Here is a 27,605-nt window from a genome sequence, read left to right as displayed (position 1 = left end):
GAGATATTATAGGATAATCGCCGTTGGACTATGTTTATGATTATCACGGATTAAGATACATTGTACCTATATATATAGGTATATATCTTAGTCCATGGTTATTATTGTAGTAAGTTATTAATCGTACAATTAATCGTTTTTTATTGTCGTTATCTGTAATGTTCATGTACGAATACGATGTATACAATTATTTCATTTTTTTTTTTTTTTTGCTAATGAAGTTGAACAGTTGTTTGCGGTGTCGCCGGTATCGGTCAAAAATATGTAAATATTTTTAAATAATAGAAGCAATTTTGAATTTACACATCTGTAATAATAAATTATAAACAGCGCTCGTAAATTAATGCAATTTTATTTAACATATTAATTGGTAGACAAAAAATGGCACCGAAAAAAGCTAGCGGTTATCAAAATCGTAAAAGAAAACTAGAATAACAATTACTGCAGGTAGCAAAATGTCCAAAATTAATGTCATCATTTTTCAAATCTAATATAAACGTACAAAACCCTAAAGTGATATTTATTTGAGAGTGAATTAGAAGATAATTCTAATGAAATAAACAATTTTATCTACTAATAGTTCTAGTAATGACGAAGAATGTAGTAATATTCCTAATATAGGTATATTTACTTCTGATCCAAAAAATATCTATTTGAATGGATCTTTTGATGTAATAACTAGTTTGAATAATTTCAATGATATATATACCAGAAGTTATAACTTTAAAGTTTAAAATACTTACGAATTTATTGCCAAAATTATTTTGTTAATGGGGGGTCAATTGATGCTGACTTAAATTATATTTTTTGGTAAAATTTGCATCACATTATTTGCAAACAAAAGTCATATTTTATTAGCGACGAAAATGTTTTGTATTGTTTTAATTTATTCTTTTATCAATAATTTTTAATTGTTTTTATTTATAATACTACTGAAATATTGTAATTCCACTACTGTTAAGTCGAATTTTACTAAGATTATTTACCATTCATTTTATAATTAATCAAATAAATGAATAATTATCATTTAATAGGTATAGTTGATTAATAATTAATTTAATTATTTAAGGAATTTTGTAAAGACGATGATACATTTCCTGATCGTTTAAAACATACAGTTATAAATCCAAAGTCTACGACAATTTTTTAAATGTTTTTAGATGCAATAGTTATTTATTTATAAGTTATAACTCATACATAATATGATATATAGGTAACATGCATATTACAAAAAAAAAGTTATAGTACCTCAATTATAAAATAATAATAAAGTATAATATAATTGATATAAAATACATTTAATATAATATATCAAAGAATTGACAAGTATAGGGAAAAAATGACAAGAATATAAACGACAAGACAAAAATAATAAAAAGTCAAATAAATATGTATAAATGTATTATAATACATAAATAAGTAAATATTAAAAATAAATTACAGATGTCTTACACCTAGTGTAATTATGCAATTAGGTATTATCAAAAAAATTTGTATTCACATAATGTTTTGAGTTTATTCTTGTATTACGGCATTTTTTTTTTCGTAATGTCTCTAGTGAGTCTGCGCTAATTTTGATTCATCATTTGCCACTTTCAATAGGATTTTAGATTTTGAATAGAGTGAAAAATGTATTAATTTTACAATGATGTGTGTTTTTTTGTGTCTGTGTACACCATAACTTGTCAAAATAATACTTCAATTTAAAACTTCAGGGGTGGTCTCCGATGGCAAATTGAATATCCTTGGTTTATTATAGAGGTTAAAAGTAAAAAGTTTCCAACAGTTTAAATAAAAAATCGATTTTTTGATATGGTTGTAATTTATTCCTGTAAATACTTGAAATGTTCACCAAATGTTAATCTATTATCTGTTATCTATTAGCCTTATCTAGCTTTTTTGAGCTATTTATAGAGAACTGAAATTTTCGATTTTTTTAAATATATATATTTTTTTTAAACTTAAAAATTTAATACAAGGTTTCTTAATAGTCATTCTTATTATAGTTATATAAAAAATGTAGTCACAATTTTTTTTATAAGCGTTTAAGGAACAAATATATCAAAATCGTGAAAATTTGCAAGTAATTTTGTAGTTGAAAATTAATAATTTTTTTTGTATTTATGTCTAAGGTTAAAAAGTTTAATACTCAGTTTTCCATAAGTTTTGCTTTAAAATTAGTTTAAATAGGTAGTTATAAAGAAAACTCGATTATAGGAAAAAATGTTATGTTGTTTTAAATTTTTACAAAATCACGTAACAATATAACGATCTATCCTCAAACGATTTTCAATATTTGTTATTATTCAAAAAGTATAAGTCAAAATACATTAAAATGTAATACAAAGATTTAATATAAGTTAAGTTTGCCTTAAGTTAAGTTTGGTTTACAATAGTTATATTGACACCTCAAAAGTTATATATATATATTACATAAATATATAAATGTATAAATAGTTATATCCAAGTGAATCTAGTTAGTATTTTTAGGGATTTAAAATAAAATATTTTCAGTACTTTTTTTGATAAAAAAAAAAAACACAAAAAAATGAGACAAAATAACGATAGATATACGTAGGTACCTATTTACTAGAAATCTTTACAAAATATTTAAATTAACATTTTGTGTAGGTAGATACATGGTATAACTTCGAAATACTTTGATTTATAAGTTGTAACCATTAGACATTTTACTTGTTTTTTTGTCTATAAATTTCTTAAAAAAATTTTGCTGTCAAAAATCTTGGATATTTAATACAGTTCTTCATAAATTTTTATTATGTCAATTCATAATATCAAAGATATATATGCACGATTTTTCTACAATATTGGACATTTAAGCTAAAAATAACGATTTTAGTTATTTCGGTACAATTAAAACCTAATATTTTATTTTATTTACATAATACACTTTTAGATTAATTTCAAGATATTTTTTACCGCTATAATATATTATAGTATTTTGATCTGATGTATACCTAACAGTTAGTATAACGACTAATGTATCAATAAAATATTATTAGTTATAATAATATTGAATGTTTTTGTTAAAAAATTAGTTAAATGCGTGGGAACTCATTGGGAGGGGGCAAGAAAGAGAACCTTATCCCGCTTGGGAAAAAAATATTTTGAAGTTGTAGTTGAAAAATATGGCATATTATTTACATGTTTATGTCAAAATAACATTAAATCTTTAATATCTTACATTTGAGAATTTTTTTATTTTGACTCCCCCACTAAAATTTTACCTGTTGACGCCCACGGTTCAATGCCTTATTAGTTATTACTAATAGCAATATAACATATTATTATATTTATGTACCACTTACTTTACACATTAATATTATTTACATGATACTAGTACTAAAAATACGTAAAATAAATACAAGTATAAGATCAAAATATTTTAAATTGTGTTGAAATTCCTTTATTTTTGTTATTACTAATTTCTGCAATTAAAACTAAAAACACGTTATACAACTTGGAAAGTTTTAATACACATTTGTTATTTAGGGGCCACACTTTGATTTTTAGAGGACACAGTATTTTAGCCCTTGTTATTAGTAATAAGTATTTCACCTCTTAAAGGAGTAATTGCTGATTTGCATGACTATATTAAGTTTTTTTTTATATACATTTTCTACAATATAATTTTATGATAACTAATTAAACACAAAAAATGTACAATTTTTCGAATTACTTAATAAATGTTTCATTAAATTGCCTATAATAAGTCCCTTAAAAATGACAGTTGAACTTTCTGTTCCTGTCCCTGTATATCTTTATAATCATAAAATCATTAAAACAGCTTTTTAAATTCCAAAAAAAAATTTGATGGTTTTAAATTAAGGCTTAATTGGCAGAGTCACTATTTGTATTAAATTGTAATTTCTGTATGTACTTGTTTGTACCTATTGTACCTATACAAATGTAGTTATACATATTACATTATTTTTTAATACCACATTAACTGGTAAAAATGTAATGGTGACGAAATGTTTGACTCCACTTCTACAGATGATAACCACGAATACTAATTTTGTAATTTTCGTCTATTTTAAAATAATTTCATATATCATTATTGATATATTCCACTCATTTTCAAATATTTTCTTAAAATTAGACACCAAACAAACGGAGTTACTTTAAGTTTATATACGAGCAATTTTGGATAAAGAAAAAACGCACGGCTTACGTTTTTATTAACATTCAACAGTAAAAGTATGTATTTTTATAGGACACAAATCACAATATTCTCGTGATATCATTATAAATTATAATCATTAGTCGGAAGACATAACACAAGCATATACGTCATAATAGTAATGATAATAACAAGAAAACGGTTGATTCTTGATTCCGAGAAGGTCCCTAATATTTTATGTATAATTTTAATCGCCGGTACCTACAGAATCAGGTATAAACGAATAATGATATATTTTATTGAAACCTTGAAACGCGTAATGACATAAAATTATTTGCTCCTATCGGCTATCGTTTATCGTTCTATTCGGGGAGAAGTACTTCTATGAAGTATATATTATATTATTATAAGCCGCCTAATGATAATATTATCTATAATAATAATATTAATATACTTAAACATTTTAAAAACGGTGAAAAACAGCGATAGTACTTTTGAAGAAATTTCAGTTGGCTCGGCTGGATTTAGTTGGCGTCTTGACGTGTCGGAGAAGCAAAACGAAAATAATACAATATTATCATTAAATATCATAAAATAGGCAATAGGTATTATAATATTATAAACTATAATTCTACGAACCGACGACCCGCGCGCGCGGTTCCCACCAAGCTCGGTCAACAGCAGTAGTAGCGCGCCAGTACGGTACGCCGCCGCCGCCGCCGCCGCCTCCTCCGTGGTTCAGCGGTTGTTCGTTCGACACTCGACAGTGGTATCGCGTCAGCCGTACCGCACTGACGTGACGACGGTCATCTTTCGATTACAGCCGCTGTTTACGCGCTCGCGTGTCTACAACAACAACAACAACTAATTAATTATTTTCACTGTAATATTATTATTGTTGTTTTTGTTGCCGCCCGTCGGGAAAACCGGACGTGATCAGTTAACGTCCGCCTGTTTAACACCATTACACCCATAGGTGTAATACCATACTTCGCGCGCGAATCTGTTCGTTTACCGCGCGTGACGGATTTTCCACAGTTCCATTGGTCCGTTTGTCATGCGGTCCTAGACCGAAAAAAAATTTGTGCCGATTATCTTTTTAAAACTAACCGCTCCGATCGTCGTTTTCCGCGCTAAAAGATATAATACACACGCACGGCCGCCATGCCGCTGTTCGGAAAAAAAGACGTGTCGAAGAAAACGAAGAAGGACGCGGAAAAGTCGCAGTCCATCGAAGACAAGTACGACGTAAAGGATCTGCTTGGCACGTGAGTACAAACCGTCCACATAATATTATAATACAAAAAAATCTATTTAAAATACGCATGTGCCTTGTATAAAACGCTCATAGTGCCCGCTTACCCGCCTGTTTGAATGTTTGTAATAATACAATTGCATATTATGAAGCACGCGAAAACTTTTAAGTGTCGTGGAATTGCGGTCGGTTCCGTCGTGTCCGTTGACGGGGCGCGAGATTTGTGCTTTATTTATTTATTTATTTTTCGGTCTTATTGACATAATAATATTGTTATTAACGCCGTTCAACCGATTACTTTTGTTCAATAATTCGCGATTTACGCGACAGTGCGATAAGAACCGGAGCTTAAGGCCTTCGTCGCCTCAGGTTCCGTCCATATTACTGTATTATCTATTTCCTTTCCTCTACATATAGTGTTATCTATGTCTTACACTCTGAACGGATTTTTTCGAATTTCAAGCACTGGTACGTCGAAAATATGCAATATTATTTTAATATTAAATAGGTAGGTCTGTTTTCAGTTCACGAAAACCAAAAACGATTTCATCGATAATGGTAAAAACTCGGTCTGTACCTGATTATAGCCTATAGGTACCTATCTCCACCCCGTTCCCAGAAATGTAATATGTACTACATTTCCGGGGTGCCCGTTACCCATATAACATAATCATGACAACTTTATAGTGGGTTTTAATAGTATTTAAACAGTTAAACTCACGTTTCGATTTCAAATAAATAATATTATTAGGTAAAATTATAAGTTTTATAGTTCTTGATTATTGCGCATTTTTATAGTAAGTATAAGTGCACAGTATAATATGTTTCAAAAGTCCTATCGCTTTAGTCATCTTCGTGGAAATCAAAACCGTTTTTTTAAAAGCTGTTTTTTTCAACCGCAATCTTTTGGAAAATTATGCCATCGTTAAGTTGGAATTTTCTTACACAAGTTACCGTTAATAACAATCGCTTTCGAATAAAATATATATTAATAATGTGTCATGCGGCATCACGGGGGCACTTGGGGCTATATGTAGTACTTTTTGGACACACTGTACAACGTACATTATAGTACTTTAGAAACGGCATTTTATTATATATAACTGCGATGCTATTACCAAAACTTTTATAACGTTCGTGCCTTCGTGAGTAATGCCTGAGAATGCAATAATGAAAACTCGTACTTACGTATAGACAGACGGCCCGCAGACAAACGTCGTCGTTATAACGGTTTCAAAAACCCAATGCGTTTTCGGGTTTTACTTGTTTTTTGTTCATCCTTGCAAGTACTACGGTACCTATTTAAAAAATTTCCTATACGCGCCTGCGCCTTTGCTTATGATTAATCATTTTTAAATAATAATTATGAGTGTTATATTATAATATCATTATCTTCACTAGTACCGTGGTCAATATAATCGTCACATAATATTAAGAGCAAATGGATAATTCTCTACTGGCTATTTTTTGGTGGAATTGAAAGTGCTTCCACCATATAAAAAAAAAAAAAATCTACCTAGTTGAATATGTTGAAATTATTATTTTTAGTCGATTGATCATTATTTACTTGATACTATAAAAAGTAATGTAATAATAAAAAAGATTAAAATAATAAGTAGGTTTTGTTTAAAACAAATTAAGCGAAATTGTAACTTTAAAAAAATAAAATAAATAAGACATTATAAATAAAATACAATTAATTAATAATAATTAATGAAAAAATTGGCTAGATACTCCTACATAATTTGAATACTGTATTTTGTTTTAAGTCTTTGACCTGTTATTATTTGATTATCCTTAAACATATACTTCTATAATTTCTAAGTTCTAATACTTGCAGTTATCATTGTTATATTAACAGGGGAGAGGGTAATGTGCCACATTCAATATTATGATGTATTTCAGTTGTGCTAATTTCGGGAGGGGCTGATGAACGTCACGCACTGCACGAATATCGAATAATAATTATTAATCATAGCACGCGAGACAAATAATTCGCGATGTGTGTTTTTTCTCTTCTTTAGCTGCGACGACGTATTATTATTCGTTTGCAGTGCGCGTCGATTACAAAACACGTCCGCACTGCGGCTGACACGACGGTGACGTATAGTAATATTTTATCATTTCTAGATGTACAAATATCTTGTGTTACGGTGCATGTGTACAGTAAAAAAAACCAATAGTGTGGCATAAAATGTATGTAGAAATAAATAGGTAGATGAATAAGAAAAAAACCGGCACACGAACGCGGATAACATCGCTATAACGGCCGTTGTACCACATTGGTTAAAACCACCTCTACCTCGTATACCTATAACCGATTAATGTGTGCCCACTGTACCCGTAAACATTTTCATCCGTCGTGGTACGGTAGCGTCGGCGGCGGTGGTGACACCTGATGGATTTTTAAAAGCTGATTTCCCGGTCTCGGTCACAGGTTTTGCGTGAGCGTCGTACAATAAGCTACCATCGCGTTCGTCTCTTCGTATTTAATTCATGCGCTACAGACAAACGGCCTTAAAACACGATAATAAATAATAATAATAATAGTAATATAACGTCGTCGCTGAGTTACGTATTATTATTATTATATTTATACACGTGTTTTTTCTTATAAACGTATTGTTGTTGTTTTTGTTTTTGTTATTGTTATTAGTTATTACTTATTATATTATATTATTTTGATCGATCCGTACAACATTGGTATTATACATGTCGTCGGTTCAGATAGATTTCGCTGCATTTAACACTCGACAGTACAACGATAATGATGTATTATCGCACGCCAACAATAAATACTACTACCTACTACTACTTCTAATAATAATAATACGGTTTCCAAAGACACAAAAGACGTAAAATGTGGTACTTAATTATTGCAGACTCGTATGCAATATGATTCCCACTTAGTCTTTATAGTACAATCTAAAATTTACATTTAACTTTAAAAATCGTTAACTTTCCAGCCTTGCTTTATTTTTAATATTTTACTGTTATTTTGGTTATTCGAAGAGACGACAGTTGTTCGCTATCGTTCATCTCGCCGCTGTAGTCTGCAGTGGTAGAACAAATAGACAAGACTTGTGTTAATTTTTTTTTTCTTATTATTACGTGATTGCCTGGTTATGGATAGAAAAAGTACTCAGATATTTTGATGCAAGTATTTTGTATAATATTATTATCTATATGGATTATTAAAGACTGAGTGCGGGCGGTAATCGCTTTTAAAATTCCAATGTGTAGTTTTCCTTGTAGGATCGTTCGTGAATGTCTACCGAAATACTTGTGAAATGTATACCATCACGTCGACCAATCTTGTAGTAATCCGTTTTTCCGCCGTAGGTATTTCAGTTGTATTCACTTTGGTAAATACTAATGGACGCACATTATACGTACATGTATGCTCTGTCTAGAAATTTGAAAATTTCCCGAATCGACTAATCTAGAAACCTATTATTATCGTTTCATGGATAACAACAATATTATATGGTTCATTAAAAAAAAAACTTGTTTTTATGTTTGATATTTCAATTTTCAATTACCTACGCGTTGAAATTTACCAATTTTACGACTGTATTAATTCGATACTTTCTGGCGTCGCTGTGCGTGCCCCTCCTAGCCTGGAAGGTTTGCAGTACATGCCTGCAATGTGTATAGGTAATACAAGACCGCCGTCCTTGTGTCGCTTTTAATTTTCTCCGTTGCTGCCGCCACTCCTATCGATGACCGTCGCCACAATATTATATCATAACACCGGCCGTACTCGTTACAAAACGTATTACACCAACGGCTACTTATATTTACGTATTATATACATCGTTTAGTATAAAAAAAACAACGAATAATGCTATTTCGACAATATCGTTTTTTCTATTATTATTATTAATATTAGATATCTTTTCTAGCCATCCTGACCGACTGCGAACGATCTTTCATCGTTCGTTAAGTATAGTACAAAAACAATTATTACTATCTACGTTTTTTCTTTTGGTTTTCTTTCATTTTTTACGACATAAATAAAATAAACTGCCGTCTTTGTTGCCTGCAGACATTTGATCCATTTGTCCTAGTCCAATACTAACGAAAATAATGTTACAATACGTTGATATCGTTTAGCCTGATAGAACGCCGCACCCCACCATTTCGCAAGTAATATTATTGCGTAAAAAACAATAATTTGTATTATGTTATTTTTAATGGCAATGACGACAACAATAGAAATATTGTCCCGATTTCTTTCAAACCTACGGATTTTTTTTACTATTACTATAATCAAACAAGGTTTGTTTTTTCAAACACTAATAAGATGCTTTCGAGCTGCGCCTAATTTCAAGTGCGTATTAGTTTGTTACTACTGTTCATTTTGCGTTCTCGTCTTCAAATATTGACACGTATTTACATAACCGTCGGTATGCATTATTATCATATTATCAAAGTCCATACTTTATGTGCCTGAAACCATATTTAAATATGCGTTCATTTTTCATTATTAAAATCGTTAAAATATTATTTAATAAATATAAAATCTTTTTATGGGTAAATTAAACAAAAAATTTAATATTATTATGTATGCGTACTTTTGGTTAATTTAACATTATAAATACCTTTATAGTATATAGATATAATGCATAGAAATGATTTAGGTATTTGATAAATAAATAAATAAAGATACAAAAATTAAATTGAAAGTTTAAAGCCTAGATATTGTGTAATTATTTTTTTTAAATTTTAATTAGGTAGGTACCTATGTACATTGTGATAATTTTTATAGATGCCCAACGTGCTTTGATTATATCACCATGGTTAGTTTTTAAAATAATTAAATTTATTTTGATAAATTAATACTATACTATTCATATATCGTCTACATTACAATAGATCCGCGTTGCCGTTAGTGTTGTTTCATAATACTCTTTCGAAATAAATAATAATCAACCGGAGTGTGCAGCTTATCGCTAATTCTACCGAAATCAATGTTTAATTTATATTATTATTATTATTATTGGTATTATATATTAAAATAATATTATCTGACAACGCGTAACTGTGTTTCAGACGTAAAATTTATTATATTATAATATTTATACTCGATAGTGTTATTAATTTTCATACACATTATTGAACTTCGATAAAACTACAATGATTGTTGAAATATGCCAAAAACCAAACATCTACATTGATACTTGCTTAAAAATTAGTATCTACCTACCTATTGTTTTTATTTAATTTTGTTGTCATATCTTTTTTTTATATTAAAACTACGGTAAATACTTATTTGATTTTTTTGTAACTTTATATCTGGTTATTTGCATCTGACATTATTAATTAACAGTTAACCATAATAATAATGTACCTAATATAATACCGAATTAATATATTATAAATTTATATTAGATACAATGTTCTACTGTAGTTGTTATTAAATCTATAGCAGTAATATCATAAGTATAATAGACACATCTTATTATCTTAAAATGGTTAATTTTAGTCAAGTTGAAACTAGTTATGGGTATTGAGTCGGTATATAACGCAAAATACCCGGGCTGTAACTTTGTTATAATCTAGGCTGATATTCGGTTCAGACCCTTTTTCGTTATATATTTGGATGTATTTGGGTCACAAGTCGCTTTTAATATTTACTGTCATTATTAGATAATTATTATCACATTCGTTCGTGACAATTATTAAATTTAAATTAATAATATAGGTAATGTCCATAACTATCTATATCCGCTACCAGTTATAAATTGTTATTCATCAAGTCAACACGCTGTACCATTGTAATACAGTTAGATGGACCAGAGTAAGGAATATGTTGTACAAATGTAACGTAAGATTTCGACAGTTTCTGAAAAAAATGCGTTTAACAAAGTGTGGTGGATTTTGTCTGTAAGCGTAAAAGAGCGTTCCTAGTCTATCGTCGTCATTGTCGTCATTATTATAGTTGTAATTAATAGATCATTTTTAATTACATAAAATGTAGTCGTAAAAATTTTAGTTTAGAAAAAAAAAAACAGAAAAGGTCATCCAGAGCTGTTTCTTGAAAGTTGTACTATTTTATTTTGTTATAATAATATATTAGCGCAGTGTACCTACTCGATTTCCCAGTGCTTGAAATAAATTTCCTCCACAAATCATTTTCTTTATCAGATTATGTGTTAACACTAATGTTGAAGTGTATGATAATTTTATAATAACGTGGCTTCGGGCCGTTGTGTTTTCCGAAAACGTTTTTTCCCTGGTCGCAAACGCTGTAAATACAACAATATTATAATGTATGACACCGTAACACGTATTCGGTTGCACTAATGTACTAATATTTCGCCTTGTTAATATGTGTATCGCAATAATAATGGTAATAATGGTTTTCGCAAAACTATTATTATTTTACTAATAAAATAATATAGCCCAAATAATAATAGGTTCATATTATACTAGTACGGTGTGATTATTCCACGCCCCGCATGCATTTTTTTATTTTTTCTAGTCTTTTTCTTACACAAAATTTTTCTCGTGGACTCGTTTATCATCATTGCCACAGAGAAATTTTATTGTTTTGATAACGCGTAGATATAATAATGTACAAAGGTCACCGCAAATATATAGGTATATATATACATTATACATATATATATTATGGGTTTACGTCAGTAAAACGGCGATTATAGCCATCCAGGGCACCGACAGATAATCCATGTGTATATGCGCGTTTTGCGTGTGTGATTGAATTAATATATTATATTATTGTACTGATATTACCTAAGTTATAATATATATATTATATTATATAGAATATGATTTGTGTGCTTCTGCCTGTAGACTAATTGATATGTTTTGGTTTTTTTGTATTTCGTCACGTTATTAATATTATTACATTATAATATAGTGCGTAGCTTAAAAACTGACACGGTGTTGGGATAATATAATATTATTATACATACATTTATCACTTTTTTTTTTCGTCTGATGTTTGATTATTATTTCAGCAACTTTAATGATTACTTTTGACTTATTATGAATATAGTAATTACAATAATGTGTTATCATGTTTAATCTATAATATAACTCTACTAGAAATCTATTGAAAAACGTCATCGATCTAATAAATACAATAACACTCCGGATATACATATTATTTATGTTCGCCAAAAGGACTCTTATTAAACAGTTGTCCCCAATGGCTCGCACTATAAGGTGTAGTATTACGTAATAATAAAAATAACTATAAATATATAATAGAAAATATTACGAATAGTAATTATATTAAGTAATCAAGATACTAATAAGTATAATAACAGTGGACGTCTCCACAAATTACAATAAATAAATGATAAACAAAATAATAATAATATAATAATATTTATACGCAACCGCCCCAAAGGAAGTATAATGTCAATAATGATAATAATAATACGACCGTGATAGCGTCGACGAGGTGATATGATCGTTATCACGATGTTGATTGGCGACGGGGTCCGGCAACTTGTACGACGACGTTGAACCTCAGCACAGCCGTAGGTCAATGCCCGTAAGTGCTAAACGGCAACGCGTCGAACCGATAATACGGTGATATGCAACCACGTGGTATGTATATGACACCGGCGAACGGCACACGCGCCGACCGCAGCTGATGAATCGCACAGGGCACAATATATAAAAGTCACAAATCACAGGGCACTTCTGTTTACCAAGCGGCTCGGAACTGGAACCGACAATACTCCGGACGGCACACGACACGTCAAACTTGGGTACCACGGTTCACGTAGAACAAGGTGGCCGTTCACAAAAACAAAGGCCGCACAATGCCGGGCGTACGGCGGAGAGAAGACTGATTGAGCAATTACGGCGGGCGGCTTGCCGGACAAGGATAGCCGGACGGACATCGTTAGAAGATAATACCCGGCATAGATAACTATTGCTATTGTGCCGTGTGTGAGTCGCGAACAATTTATATTATATTATAATATTATGTACCGCGTGTCCGCGTGTGTATAGAAGTATATAGACCACGTTTTATTATTAATATTATAAATTTTAATATCCTTTGAATAATACAGCCACAACACAGCACGTCGACGATTTACCGATATTATTTAATTATTAGGTACACGACATTTTTAGCATTAAAATAAAATATATCGTTTTTATGATTTATAATGTATATTATATTATATCGTATTTATAATCCATATTGAAATAAATAATCATGAGTGCATCGTACTGTATAAATATTATTTGGGTGCATGATGAGCATCAGCCACAAAGTATTCTACCAAATCGAAAACTGTACAAATTTTGAAGAGTTAGATTTGTTAAAGAATGGTATTTTTTTGAAACATGTTAAAAATTGCCTAATAATTGTGAAGGATTTCGTGTGCAAATAGCAATACCACCCGTAACATGTGTTTGTGTATTTTAATACCGTTTTTAAAAAATGCTTTTAATTTCCATTTAATATATAACAAAAATCGTCAGTATCGACGTAATTGATCGAAACGGCGGGTATAGGTACGTACCTTTTGAATTTCACCCTGAAAAATGTAATGTGCGTAAAGTTTGTACGTAAACGTGCCATGTAAATTACACAAAAGTCCTGCTTTAACGACTTCGATGTAAGAACGCAAAGAGCAGCATGTTTTCGATAAAACGAATGATTTCGCGCCGTATAATCAAATGATACCATCATTAGTTTATTGCATTCACAGTATAACACTTTTGTTCATTTTATGATAGGTAATATTTTTTCCTGCAAAATGTATATTGTATATATTTATTTTTATATGCTATTTTGTTCTTTTTAATTGAATGTATAGAATATTAAAAATAAAATGACTAGTTGGGAGAACGAAAAAAATAATTATTAATTCACGTCCAAAATGAATGGTTATGGGAATTTATCTGGAGATTATAATTGTGGGGAATGAAGATCGAAAATTCTAGGCTGTCAGTTAATCCAATAAACAGAGTTTTCTCATTATTATTGGAATTCGTCTCGACAACATTCGTCTACAGAGTACAGACCTCATTGTAATGGAAAATACTACTAACTCGTCAAATCATATTATAATATAATTTTTGACTGGATCTTTACGACAAAACCAAAAAATCATTTTCAAAGGACTAGTAAAAGCTTACAAAAATAATACTATGACTGACGTTAAAGTGAATACTTTATAATCAAATCTCTAGAGCTTCAGATAAATCTATATGTTCTTGTAATAAAAGATTTCTTTTATAGTCTTTATAGTCAATATTATTCGCCGTTCTATGTCAAGAAGAGCATAATAATATTATATTTTATTACAGAACTTCTGGAAAAATGTCAAATATGTTTGATATGTTATGTAAAATGAAAATACCTAACACATTTTTTCCAATGTATTACTTTAATTATTTTATTAAAAGAAAATATCTTACTGACATTCGAATCATAGAATATTTTTAATTTTATGTGTATATTAAAGAATATAGTATTAATTTTATAATGATTTTTTTATTTTTGTTTTGTTAGAAATTATAATCTAGATTTTATTCTAAAATATAACATTTTTTTAATTTCTCAATATTTTTTTATTCGTAAATGTATTGATCATGATTGAGCATTTTCTAAAAATTTAGAGCAAGTAAAGTTTCTCTTGAAGTTGAAGTTAGCTCTTCATTATAGAATATTTTATTCCATATTCCAAATAATTTAATGATTAATTATTGTTTTCAAGACCTATGTTATAATATCTATCTTGAGTTAAAGTGAGTGAATCGAGATGAGTTTCTAACTTCCGGTCTAAGCAAGATGCCCATACTATTCTGTAATTTTTCTTATTTTTAATAAATCGCTTGGTAATAATTATAATCAATTGATAAATGTATAAGTTTATGTAAAAATATTAGTAGTATTAAATTAAGTATATAAATCAGTATTTAGTTACTGTAACAAAAAACGGTAGAATCGACAATATCCGATAGGTATAATTAATTATAATAGTTTGATTTATACATTTTCAACCTATTAGATCGAATGTTATTCGTGGACGTGAAATCTGTTAAATAGGAATACACATTATATTGAATTTACTTTATATATACACAAACAGCAGTTTAGGTCGTTTGTACAATATACCTACTTATGAATTAACTGAAAAATAAATAAATAAAATGAAATGACGTAATATAAGAACACGTAATCTAATTACGAGTAGGTTAGAAATTCTGTATATTAGACACGTCCGTTTGATTATTAATAATTTTAATCACATTCAGAAAATTAAAATTTTATATTTATACCTCTAAATACGTTAAACATACGTTATGTTTTTTTTCTATTAGTATAATATTAAAAGTTTGGTGAGCCGATGATAACCAAATAGTTGGTACCTATGTGGTATTTTGGAGTATATACATTATTTACGGATATACCTATATCTATGACAATATGTACTTAGATATTGTTTTACATACCTAATTTGTGTCTGTGGATGGATATTGTAGTTAACGGTTGGTCATAAAATGTTATTGTTTTACTTCTAGCCAAGTTTATCGATGGTTTATGTTGACTATACGTGGTAATATCGTGCGAGTAGGTATATTAAATTGTTTTAGTTATAACTTATAACTACATGGAAAATTAAAAACATAAAAAGTATTATATTATTTGCTGTTGTAAAAGCAGCTGGGCAGTTTAGTTAAGTATTCAAGTACACAAGTGGCAAGTATTTGGATAATAGTATTCAAAACTTAATTTAAGTATACTTTTGAATTATTCCTATGACACAATCTAATAATTTATTACCAAAACCATGTATAATATTTTCGAAGTTTTCTAGTAACTTTTGTTGTTAAAAGATATTGCGTTTAGCAAGGTGTAGTTCCTACAAATCTTAAAGTCTTAAAAATCTTAAAATATTTATAGCGTACCTACAACCATTGATTATATATAATATATTATTATGCTATATAGAATCCTTGATAAAATCAATGCTATAACGTTTCGTAATAAAACACTTGTAAGTTTATGTTTATGAATTTACTTGAAATTTTCAATTTCCAGCACATAATTAAAACTTACAAATTATTATGAATTGTTTGTATTTGAATGTTTTTTACTCTTTTTGAGTAAAAGTACTTATTAGTTGACGTATTCAAAGGTTTTCTTTAAAAGTACTTTTTACAGAATTGTTATAGGTAGGTAGAATAGTGGACTGAGGTAGACTAAGATAATTATATTATTTGTTAGGTGTACATGTAGTATATACAATATGCATATAAATATATAATATTATTGTCATCTGTTTGTCGAACAAGTGTCTTTATAGCGGTTGCTATTTGCTACTACCATAAATAAGCTCGATATGTCTGGACGTTACTAATGTTACATATACATGTCGGTAATTACTAATTACTTACACACAATATTGTTTTATTTAGGTAATTATTAACATTTTCGGTCATGATTTGGATACGTCATTTATAAGTGTATTGTAATTGTGTATACTGACGTATAATTAATAATGCACCGTGCACATTGTACAATACACTTAACCTCCCCGCTGTAATATATTCACATAATTATCTAAATAAGTAGCCAAGTCGGTACACTTTATTTATGGTAATTATTCAATTCTTTATTCAAATTTTGGTATAACCCATAAAATATGTTGTGCATTATTATTTTAAAGCAATTCTGGTATACTGCACACCTTCTATCTGCAGGGTTACGTCACGATATCTACGGACTACGATATTTTTATTATGTGGTCTAGTTCCCTGAGGCTTGAGTATTTCTAGAAGTTAACTTTTGACTATAAATTGTAACAAAGTATTTTTCCAAGTTTTAATTTTAATCATTGATAATAATAATAAATTATAATTAGCTTAAGTTACGGGAACTATAACTATTGTATTATAGAACTAGTTGTTCTATATTATATTTGCCTTTTTTTTTCAATTTGTATTATAGTTGGACTACTTACTACTTAGTCTTTCTTGATATTCGGAAGTTCTTAAAAGAGTTATAAATCGTTTTAAAAAGGAAAACGATGTTTCGTAATTTAAAGTAATATTAGGTTTAGTAAGAAACATGCACTTGTTGATACAGTAATTTATAGATTAATAAATCATCGAATAAAAATAATAAAATAATAAAAATTATTAATTATTTTATTAAAATATTTCTAGTTTTTTTCTGTATTATGAATTCAAAATATGCGCAATTTTTCCTATCAAGTGATGTTTATGAATATTTCTCATCTAGTATTTTTTAACCGCCGTACAAAACAATAACATTATCACCGTTTCGAAGGCGAACGATTTGAACAACCACGCAACGACACAACAACACTCGTTGGCCATACCTACTTACAAAATAATATATTATAAAAGTGCAAAGGCCAAAACAATAAAAATCGTGTCCATGGACGAATACCATCTAACTGATTCTGCAGTAGAATATCAATATACATATTTACTTAGTGTTCGAATGATGTAGTGATATAAAACTAAGAAATGAACAATTAAAAAAAAATTAAAAAAAAATTGTTTTAAACAATCTAGAAAAATCCACTATTCAGCATTTCAGTCTTTTAATTTTTTATACTACCTAATACATAAACAAATTACTTTACGACCATTAAAATGTTATTCTTAGCACTTATAGCGGAATCTTTAGTTATACACTATAGAAAATAATAATGAAAAAATATAGGATATTTTAATTAAATCATAAATATACTGTGTAAATGTTCACACATTTTGTAAAAAAAATTCACGTGAAAAAAGTTAAAACGGGTTGATGGATAGAATTTAACCCAAATATTTATTGATGTCTATGTTTTTTTAATATCTTATCGATTACCTATCAAATATTTTGGGAAAAAATGTTTACCACTCTATGGCTCTATTAACTAACTAATAGAAAAATTAAACTCTGGACGAAATCAACTACTACCTTAACTAGTACTACTATTGTACTTGTGTGGTGTACAATGTACATATGTTGTATATATAAATATATTAAATATTTTCCTATTGATCATTAATGCTGTTTACTTATTCTTAAACTCTGAAATCGGGTGGGAAATAATTGAAGTGGGGGGGGGGCAGGAGCTGATTGTTTTGGATAAAAGTGCAAACCTAAGAGCTTAAGAAGTTTATATCTGATGGTTAATTGTCATAATAATAATATTACATAGGTACAGGGGAGTAAAGAATTGTGTGGTAAATAATAAAGTATACACTTAATGATTTATTATACTGCGGGCTCACCGCTCTTAAACGCATTATGCAGACTAGGTTGGAGTTTTTTAAAATACTTTTATAAAATAATATAATATCGAGTATAATATATTATCATATTATTTATTATTTCGATGTAATAATACAAAAAATGTATAATAATGCATGAATACTATGTTTTATATTATTTTGTTTTAGATTTCGGATTTTTGGGTAATGTTAAATACATGTAGGTACGTTACATATATGAGTTATTTTCATATTAGTGATTATAGTTTAATTTGTTATTATCACATTGTATACCTACAGTAAAAAAAGTTATCAAATAGGTCACAGTAATGTATGTGTTAAATTTGAATCAAATGATAAATCATTATATACGAAAAACAATTCTGCTTGAAGATAGTCTGTCAGCCTATATTATTAATTATAATTTTAGTTAAATCTTATGTCTTAAGTTATTGAAAATATAACTAATAAATTATTTTTTATGGCAATGTTGATTGCAAGGGGGCCATTTTTGCATTACTTAACTTTAAAATTTTTATTTCATTATGATTAGACTTGTGTGTTTGAGTGATACCTATGTACATACATAACATAACGAATCATTAAATTTATATATTTGATAATATTTTGTCGACCTTTGGGTCGTTAGTACACATTCATATACGTATATAAAAATAATAATTATTAATTATTCAATTAAATGTTAAAAAGTAACATTACTATTTATTATCGCGTGGCGTTAAAAGCCGTTAATATAATAATTTATTATAATGTTATTATTTAAAAATTGTATCACAGATTATTCAGTTATAATATATTATCTGACACATACAATATTTTATTCATTCAAATAATAATAATAATAATTTAAATATGTTTATGACATGGCGTGATTATCTTTAAACCTAATAATTATCAACCCGAAATCGTATTTTAATAAATTGTTATTGTTGATATTTATTATTAATTAATCGGCAATTTATCATTATTTTTACCCATGTCAATCATTTCACGAACGATATTTAATTCCCTTATATTCCTCAATAATATTTGAGTAATAAAAATCGTTTCAGTTACAAATGTAATAACGTCGATTAATTATTAATATAATGTGTGAACGTTGACTAGTCAACTGTGTTATATTTTGATGCCCTATTAGGCGAAACTATATATTTGAATTAAGATAGGCTAAAGTATTTTAAAACTGTATCTTTTCCTCGTCAAAAAAATTCAAATTTGTATATTGTTTTAATGCTATAAAAGAACTTAACAATTCATATTCTGGTATTTGTTTCTCATATTAATATTTAATTTAGACACTTAGATATAGATAAGTAATATTATATATATATATGTGTATTATAGTTATATACTGCCACAATATATTCATGTTTACATTGAATTCCAAGAAAATATACCAATAATTATTAAATGTCATATTCTATTTGCGATGCAGATATCGTATCACCGTGACGAAGATACAGCTTGTCGACATTTTGGCCACCACCGTTATAATTCTTATCAGTTATTTCATAATTAATATGGGAATATTTGAACTCCTACAAATCCCCTTACAATTAAACATAGTAGGTACATTACATTGAAATGAATTAAAAAAAAATAAAAAATAAAAATTCTAAAAATGATTTACATTTGTTAATTTTAAAATCTTATTCTCATTTCTTTTAATTTATAGCTGACCCCGTGCACTTTGTTGCTCGTTGAAACTTAAAAATGCCAATTCTATAATATGATCGAATTTTGATTAATTTGTTATTTAATATTCGGTTTAACGGTGTTCAAAACTTAGAAATTTTCATTTACCATTTTGAATCTCAAAAAAATTGTGAAGCATCCCTTTAAAATGCGAATTTTGTAAAATGTTTTCTTATTGCACACTAAATTTGTGGTACAAATATACCGTGTAAATTGCAAGTCTCGATCTATCATTGTTTAGGCTCTACGTTTATCAGTCATTGAGTTAGTCAGGTTATATGATAGTCATTCCGCTTGGCGTTTCCCGTGAAACTTATGATTATGCGAGCAGTATATTATCATGTAGGCAATCTACTTGGTGGATTGTGGACCCCACGAGATGTGTATGAAAGTTTATAATTTCTAACCCTTAAGTTTCAAAGTTCTATCAATTTTTTTTACAATGATGGATAATATACAACAATGTGCCATTTCGTGGTTTTTATATAGTTGGAAAAATAATCTTACTTATTTTATTTTTATTTTACTTTAAAAAAACAAATTATTTTTACCGATTTTTAAAAAGTTATAAAAATAGATATTTATGGTTTCCGTTACATTTTGGAAAAATAACCACTAAACGTTAATTTAGTTTTTTTTTAGTACTATTTATTTTTATATAATTATATGTTATTGTGTATAGACTATAGGCACTCCATCTGTATGATTTTTGAAGTTGATAACTAATCGATACTAGATAAAATCGTGGTATTACTGGTCTAACCCGTAGTTTGCCTATACATAAGAACTTGTTTATTTTTTGAAAAAAGTGTACGATGGACATACCTACAGTTTTTTTTTAACTAAATTATATTAAGACGTTTTCTTCGATTTATATATAGGTATATATATTTAGTTATCAAGGTAGACAAATTTAGTAGGAATTAGATTTGTTAAAAACCACATAAAAACATACATTTGTAAAACTATATAAATTATGTTTGTTTATTTATATATTTTTTTAAGACTACAAATTTACAAACATTGTGAATAATATACATAGTATAATCATTATAACTAGTTAAATGGAATACCTTGCACATAGGTACCTATATATGATATGTTAAAGCGGCACTATAGCCTCTAAGTATATTTTTATTTTGAAATCGATCAATACCTATGAATAAAACTCAATACCTCGTGATCATGTTGTATTAAGTTTTTTTTGTACTAATTATAATCGACTTGATTAAAAAATATAAATATTACTGATTAAAAAAAAATCAATGCCGTCATAATTTCGATATAGGTATACTATGTATCGTTTTAAATTAATAACATAACATACATCTAAACTATCTAAACATGTTATGTTATATATTTTTTATATCATACAACTAACTGTCCCCTCCGCTTTATGACGTAATGTTGCGCGCTAATTATTACGCGTGTGCCAGATCCGTCAGTCTCAGAGATGTCTGCGCAGAAAAGTGATATCCATATCGAAAACAATAACCGGGAGTGGCGGGTACAAACCGATAATGTTTTTGTGGTCCGTTTAAATATTGTAACCATTTTACTCAATTTACACAAATTATATAATGCATTTTGTCATATTCACACATTGAAATTCAATATTTAGAGAATATTGCAATACTCGTGTCGAATAACATCATAGACGACATAGATCATAGTAATTTGTTTGTGTTCATTTAGATTTTGATATACCTTTAGCTTCTTAATTACGCGTGGCGACAAAGTTGTCCAACAGATATACTTTAACGAAAAATAATTGCAAAAGGTATGTTTATTAATAATTGATTGTATGCTGGAAAGTATTACTCTTCCATATTATTATCATATTTCGATTTTTCTTAGTTTATGTTTTCAGTATTTGTGGTGACAGATTTTTATTTAAACGTTCTCTACTGTCATTAAAACCATGATATATAGGTAAGAGGTTTGAGGACACAATGGCAATCGTCATTGGATTTTCAAAGTTCGTTGGTCGGCGAGACATCGGGTTAAAAGAAATCATAGAGTTTGCTTGTTATTCCAAAATTCTTCTCTCAGCTCATATACGTTTTGTTCGTCTGCCACACCCTTTTGTGGCGTTCTCTTTGCCACTACTGAAGTCGTAATAATATTATATATGGTTCTTTCTTTACACAGTATATAAATACAATGATAAAATTCGCAAACTCATTAAACATATTATTAACATTTCAAATTAAATGCCGTGTATGTACTTCACTTCTTTGATTTCTTTCTTATTTTTGATAAAATGAATGGTTTCATAAGATTTTTTGTTTTCACTTACTTCTATTCAAAATTAGATATCTTGAGTCTTATTCTTAAAAAAGAAAAAAATCCTTTCTCCGAAAACTGTTTATTCTCGCAGTTCTTTTTTTTTTTTGTTTATTTGCTTGTCCCTTCAATGTTATTACCTCTGCAGTTGTTATATTGTCTATATATAGGTAAATTAAATATAAGAAAAAAAAAAGAAAAAACAAAAGTCAGTAAATTAGACAAAATATTACTTAGTATTCATTAAAAAAATTTTGCATTGAGGTTGTGCACTATAGGTCTAGAAAAATTACTTTATTTGTTTTAGTTGGATATTGTTGATTTTATTTTATGTATATGTGTGTTAATCATATCAGCTATATTTTTTTTTAGACAATTGGATAAATAAAAAACCCCTAGATGACAAAATATTTGGACTACTTTAAATTATTTATAGTTATGTCGTCATGAGCAATTTTCAATTGCTTAAAGTTTTATTTTTTTATAAATGTCTATAAAAAATTACTGGCATGGTAAGTTACTTGAAAATTCAATACAAGATCCCACATAAAAGATGTTTTAATATTTATTTAATAATATTTGAGTACCTACATAGACACAATTTTTTTTATTGTTAGAATTTTGACTATATCTGTTAAAATCCCCCCAAAAATGCTAACTAATTTGTATTTAGAAATTCATAAAAAAGTTTCTTTTTATATTTAAGTTTTAAAAATAAGTCATTTATTTTGAAACCATTAAACTTAAAAAATATTTAAAGATAATTATTTTTCATAAATATTGTAGTTTCAAACTTGGATGAAATTATTTTTTTACACGATAAATAACAATGTTAATTATTAAATTATAATTAAAAAATAGTATTAGTTGAATAGAAGATTATGGTACTTTTACATACATTTTATTTTTATGAATTTTTCTATACTAACGAAATAACATTTTTGATTTATTTTAAGATATTATCTATTTTCTATAAATCTATTTTTGTTGTTTTACGGTACCTATTTACAGAATATAAAATTAAATTTCAAGTTATACAAATTGATATAATATGGTATAAATCTATATTATTATAATAATTAAATACTTAATTTTTCAAGAACAAATTATATCAACCTACCTTAATACTAATGTAAAATAAATTGCTTTAATAGTTCTATCAAAAAAAAATATATCACAAAATATACTTAGTGATATAGTCTAATAGACCGTCTTCGCTCAGGATCGTTTTTCGTACATTGTTACCTATATCATTGAATTCAAATTTAACACATTCATAATAATTATCCGCTTGAGACACCTATAATATACAGCAGAGCGGTATCTGCTTATTGTCTACCTTTTTTTGAATCATTTTGTTATTTATCATTCTATATTTTTAAATGAATATACATACATGGAGGTGTAATGGCACTTTCAAGATAATATCAGGTGGAGACTACAGCCTTCCAACATTATTTTAACCATAATAATATTGTGCCACTGACTTACTGACATTTTTGTCATTGTCATTTATAATATTCTAAATATATAATATTATTCTATACATAATATAGGTTAGTACACTGTTTCCGCACAGAATCGTTTTTCGTATACAATGATATATCATTGAATTAAAAATTAACTTACCTATCTACCTATGTTCCACTCGAAACATAATACGTATATCGTTGAGTGATAACCACTTGTCTACATTTTTTTATATCTGAATCTATTTGGATTACAAATGTGTCGATTTGCTAATCTAATCAGATTACTATATTGAATCATACATAAATATGATAATAACTAATAATTTGTGTTTTGTTTGTGCACTAAAGTCTAAAGATTGAGAATAATTGAGGTTTAATAAACACACGTCTATTGGTGTTGATCATTACTTTAATGCTATTATTACACTGCATCTGATCAGGCGATATTTTTTCTTTGTGTGTTTTCATTGAAACATTTTATAGAGCCGTCGGTGTATACATATATATTATTATTTTCAGCTTCACCGACTCACAATGCGATTATTTATTACATTGTACTGATATTAAAACGATTTCACTTACTAGCAACCCACCCTCCACTGAATCACGTCGCCAGTTTGCGGCCAAAGGATATTCTTTTTTTATTTCAGCGGGGTGTGCGATCCCTTTGTCGGGCGGGCAACTATTATAGTCTTCCGGCGGTCCATGTCAGACGCGGGGCAGGGCTCGGTCGAGAAAATGAGTTTATTTATCCGAACGTCGTGCCAAAGGAAATCATAAAGTTTCGTCGTTCATCGTGTTTGAGGAACCCTTCCCCGCACTGCTACTCATTGATCACCACTGTAATCCTTCACCGCCACTTACCCTCGATTCTGTGTAATAATCGTAGTCTATTGTGTACCCATCTTCTTCAACGATAGTAAATTTTAATGTTGCGTTAAGCATGTTATTATAAAATATAATGCTGTAGAAAAATTACCAGATTTATAAAAAATGTAATAACAATAATAAATTCGTTTAGTTTTAGTCCGGTCAGCATCTTCGGAAACTTGTAGAGTCGTCATTTCCATTCATTATTATTTTTTATTTTTATTTGATCATCCCTCCGAAAATCTGTTCACGCTGTATGTCACTAAAATTTGTGCACCATAATATATTATTTTATTTATAATATATATATATTACGTATCTATAGATAGTATCTTCCTTTCAGTCAATTTTGAGTTAACTCTCCTTTGACGTTTTATATAAATCGCGTGTCAAGTGTATCCAGATGAGTTGACGAATACAATCGATTGTTGTCTGAAGTGTATTTACTTTTGCGATGTCTATTTAAATTCTACAATGTACTATGTGGTGTCTTAATTATTAAATTGAACCAAATGTATAACTTATAATAGTAATTTAAAAAAAGTTTGTACTTTAATTTTCACGTGTACCTAGCGACTTTTAATATGTAATACCTACATAGATTGTCGCCTACTGTATTTGTGACTAACTATCAGTAGACCATGTAATATATACATTAATTTACACAGTAACTGTTAAATTATGCTGTTGTTTGGACTTCACAAGACCTTGTAAAATATTTTTGTTATTACTTAAATTAAAATGCCCGCGCTGTCACAGGAGTTATTTGATAATTGTATATTGTTTAATTCGACCGCATTACGATAAATGTACAAAACAATGATAAAAATAATATATCACATAATATAATAATATACAATATATTATATAGAGGGGTCTGTACGTAGCAAATCGTATAATATATTATTAGCGTGTAGTGTTAGTGGGAGGCCATTTACGTACATTCACGATTTTTCTTTGCCCCATTTCTGGACATTTTATTATTACAACGCTTATTATTACAATTTCTTTATTCTTAACCCTTACACCTTACACCCAACGACAATTGCATAAATACTTATTTTATTAATGGTTGGTGTACTTATACACTTACAGAATTTCTACTATAAAACTTGGTAATTCAACGATACTTTGCAACTATTTTATAATGTAGATATAAGTGTACATTAGGCGTACTGTTTTAATTAATTCACCGGTCGTTTGCGAAACGCCAATTAATATCACCCTAGAACTTAATGACCACCTCAGCAATTGTACTGTTGAAGCGGTACCTCGTGTGTATCGAAAGTTTCATACGAAATTTAATTACTTCGGAACTATTAAAACTGCAGAACTGTATAGGTGTTTAATGCATGTATCAACATTAATTGACTTTGATAGTTTTATTGTCGCACACTGATGCACCATCGGAATTCCTAATATATCTCTCTACGTATAGATATTCATATGTTATAATATATGTATGTGTGCATACGACTTAAGAACCCGATTTCTCGCCTTAATAATTTCGTATTGATCTCGTAGAGTCGCGGCTGACGTTTCGTAGCTTTAGTCGTTTAAGTTCAAAATGTTGATTAGTCCATTAAGTTTTTTGTTATGTTTTGTTTCACGAAGTTTCTGCGTAGCAAACACTAAAGACAATATTAAAATGAAATACAAAATACGAATATATTTATTTTTATAATTATTAAACTGTGCATACGCGTATTATTATGTATTGATATTCCTCCTATTATAATTAATAGGTACAAGTTTATTACTAAAGACATATTTACATATTTAACAACATAAAAAATATTATAATAGCACTTAAATTTACGGAAAATGCAACATATTTAAGTATAAAAATATGTCGAAAATTTTACATAAATTAAAAAGAGAAATTTACAAAATTGAATAGCCTTTTATTAGATACAAAATAATTAAAATATAATCATAGAATTTCTCTGAATTAAAATATAGGTACTTACCATGAAATTTATTTCTAAATTCTTTAAAATTATTTTTAATTTTCAGTTATTGTCAATAATTTAAAATATTATGTTTCTATAAAAAAAAACTTTATTTAACATCATAGACGACATATAACGAGTACATTATGGTATTATTGGTGCATATTTATAAAAATTTAAAACATTAGATGCAATTATGTTTCAATTAATATTTTTATTAACTGCTACAACTATAGAATATTTTTTAATTATTTTATTTATCAAATTATGAAAAATCATCATTTGGCGACTACTTTTTATTTCGTGTATGTTAAGTCATTTAACATATTTTAATAATTGAACATAATTCACTTAAATTCATCCTTTATTATTTTAAAAGAAGTATCAGTAATATTTTCAATCGATCAGCTGTTTGATCGTTTCATTTATTTAAGTTTTAGATAAACTGGACAGATGTAATTTTAAACATGCCAAATCACGATAGTTCATATTATGTTTTTATGTTATATAATTATCCAAGAAATAATGAAGTGCTAATATGATTACATTTAACACACAAAATTCCTAAATAATAGCAAAAACGTAAAGAATATAAAAATATTTTAATTTAAATCAAATTAAGAATATTAGAAATGTCATAGGTACATACTTAATAATTATAGTCGAATTTGTGT

The 27,605-nt window shown here is 28.2% G+C and overlaps 1 protein-coding gene across 4 annotated transcripts in view; it reads left to right on the top strand.

Annotated features, from left to right (window-relative positions):
* The first annotated feature begins 4,886 nt into the window (after positions 1 to 4,886).
* The window catches only part of LOC114131970 (calcium/calmodulin-dependent protein kinase type 1), a 327,907-nt gene continuing 305,188 nt past the window's right edge, over positions 4,887 to 27,605 (top strand). For 2 of the 4 annotated variants that reach the window (XM_027997329.2, XM_027997328.2), the window contains exon 1: positions 4,893 to 5,412. In XM_027997329.2, the coding sequence (XP_027853130.1) occupies positions 5,309 to 5,412 (104 nt within the window). In that variant the 5' untranslated portion in view covers positions 4,893 to 5,308. Of the gene's footprint in view, positions 5,413 to 27,605 lie in introns of all 4 variants that reach the window. The other 2 variants (XM_027997326.2, XM_027997327.2) reach the window with 2 other exon arrangements.

Source organism: Aphis gossypii, chromosome X (assembly GCF_020184175.1).
Source record: "Aphis gossypii isolate Hap1 chromosome X, ASM2018417v2, whole genome shotgun sequence".
Lineage (NCBI taxonomy): Eukaryota > Metazoa > Arthropoda > Insecta > Hemiptera > Aphididae > Aphis > Aphis gossypii.
The sequence above is the reverse complement of the archived record's forward strand: the minus strand, read 5'-3'. Positions and strand labels throughout refer to the sequence as shown.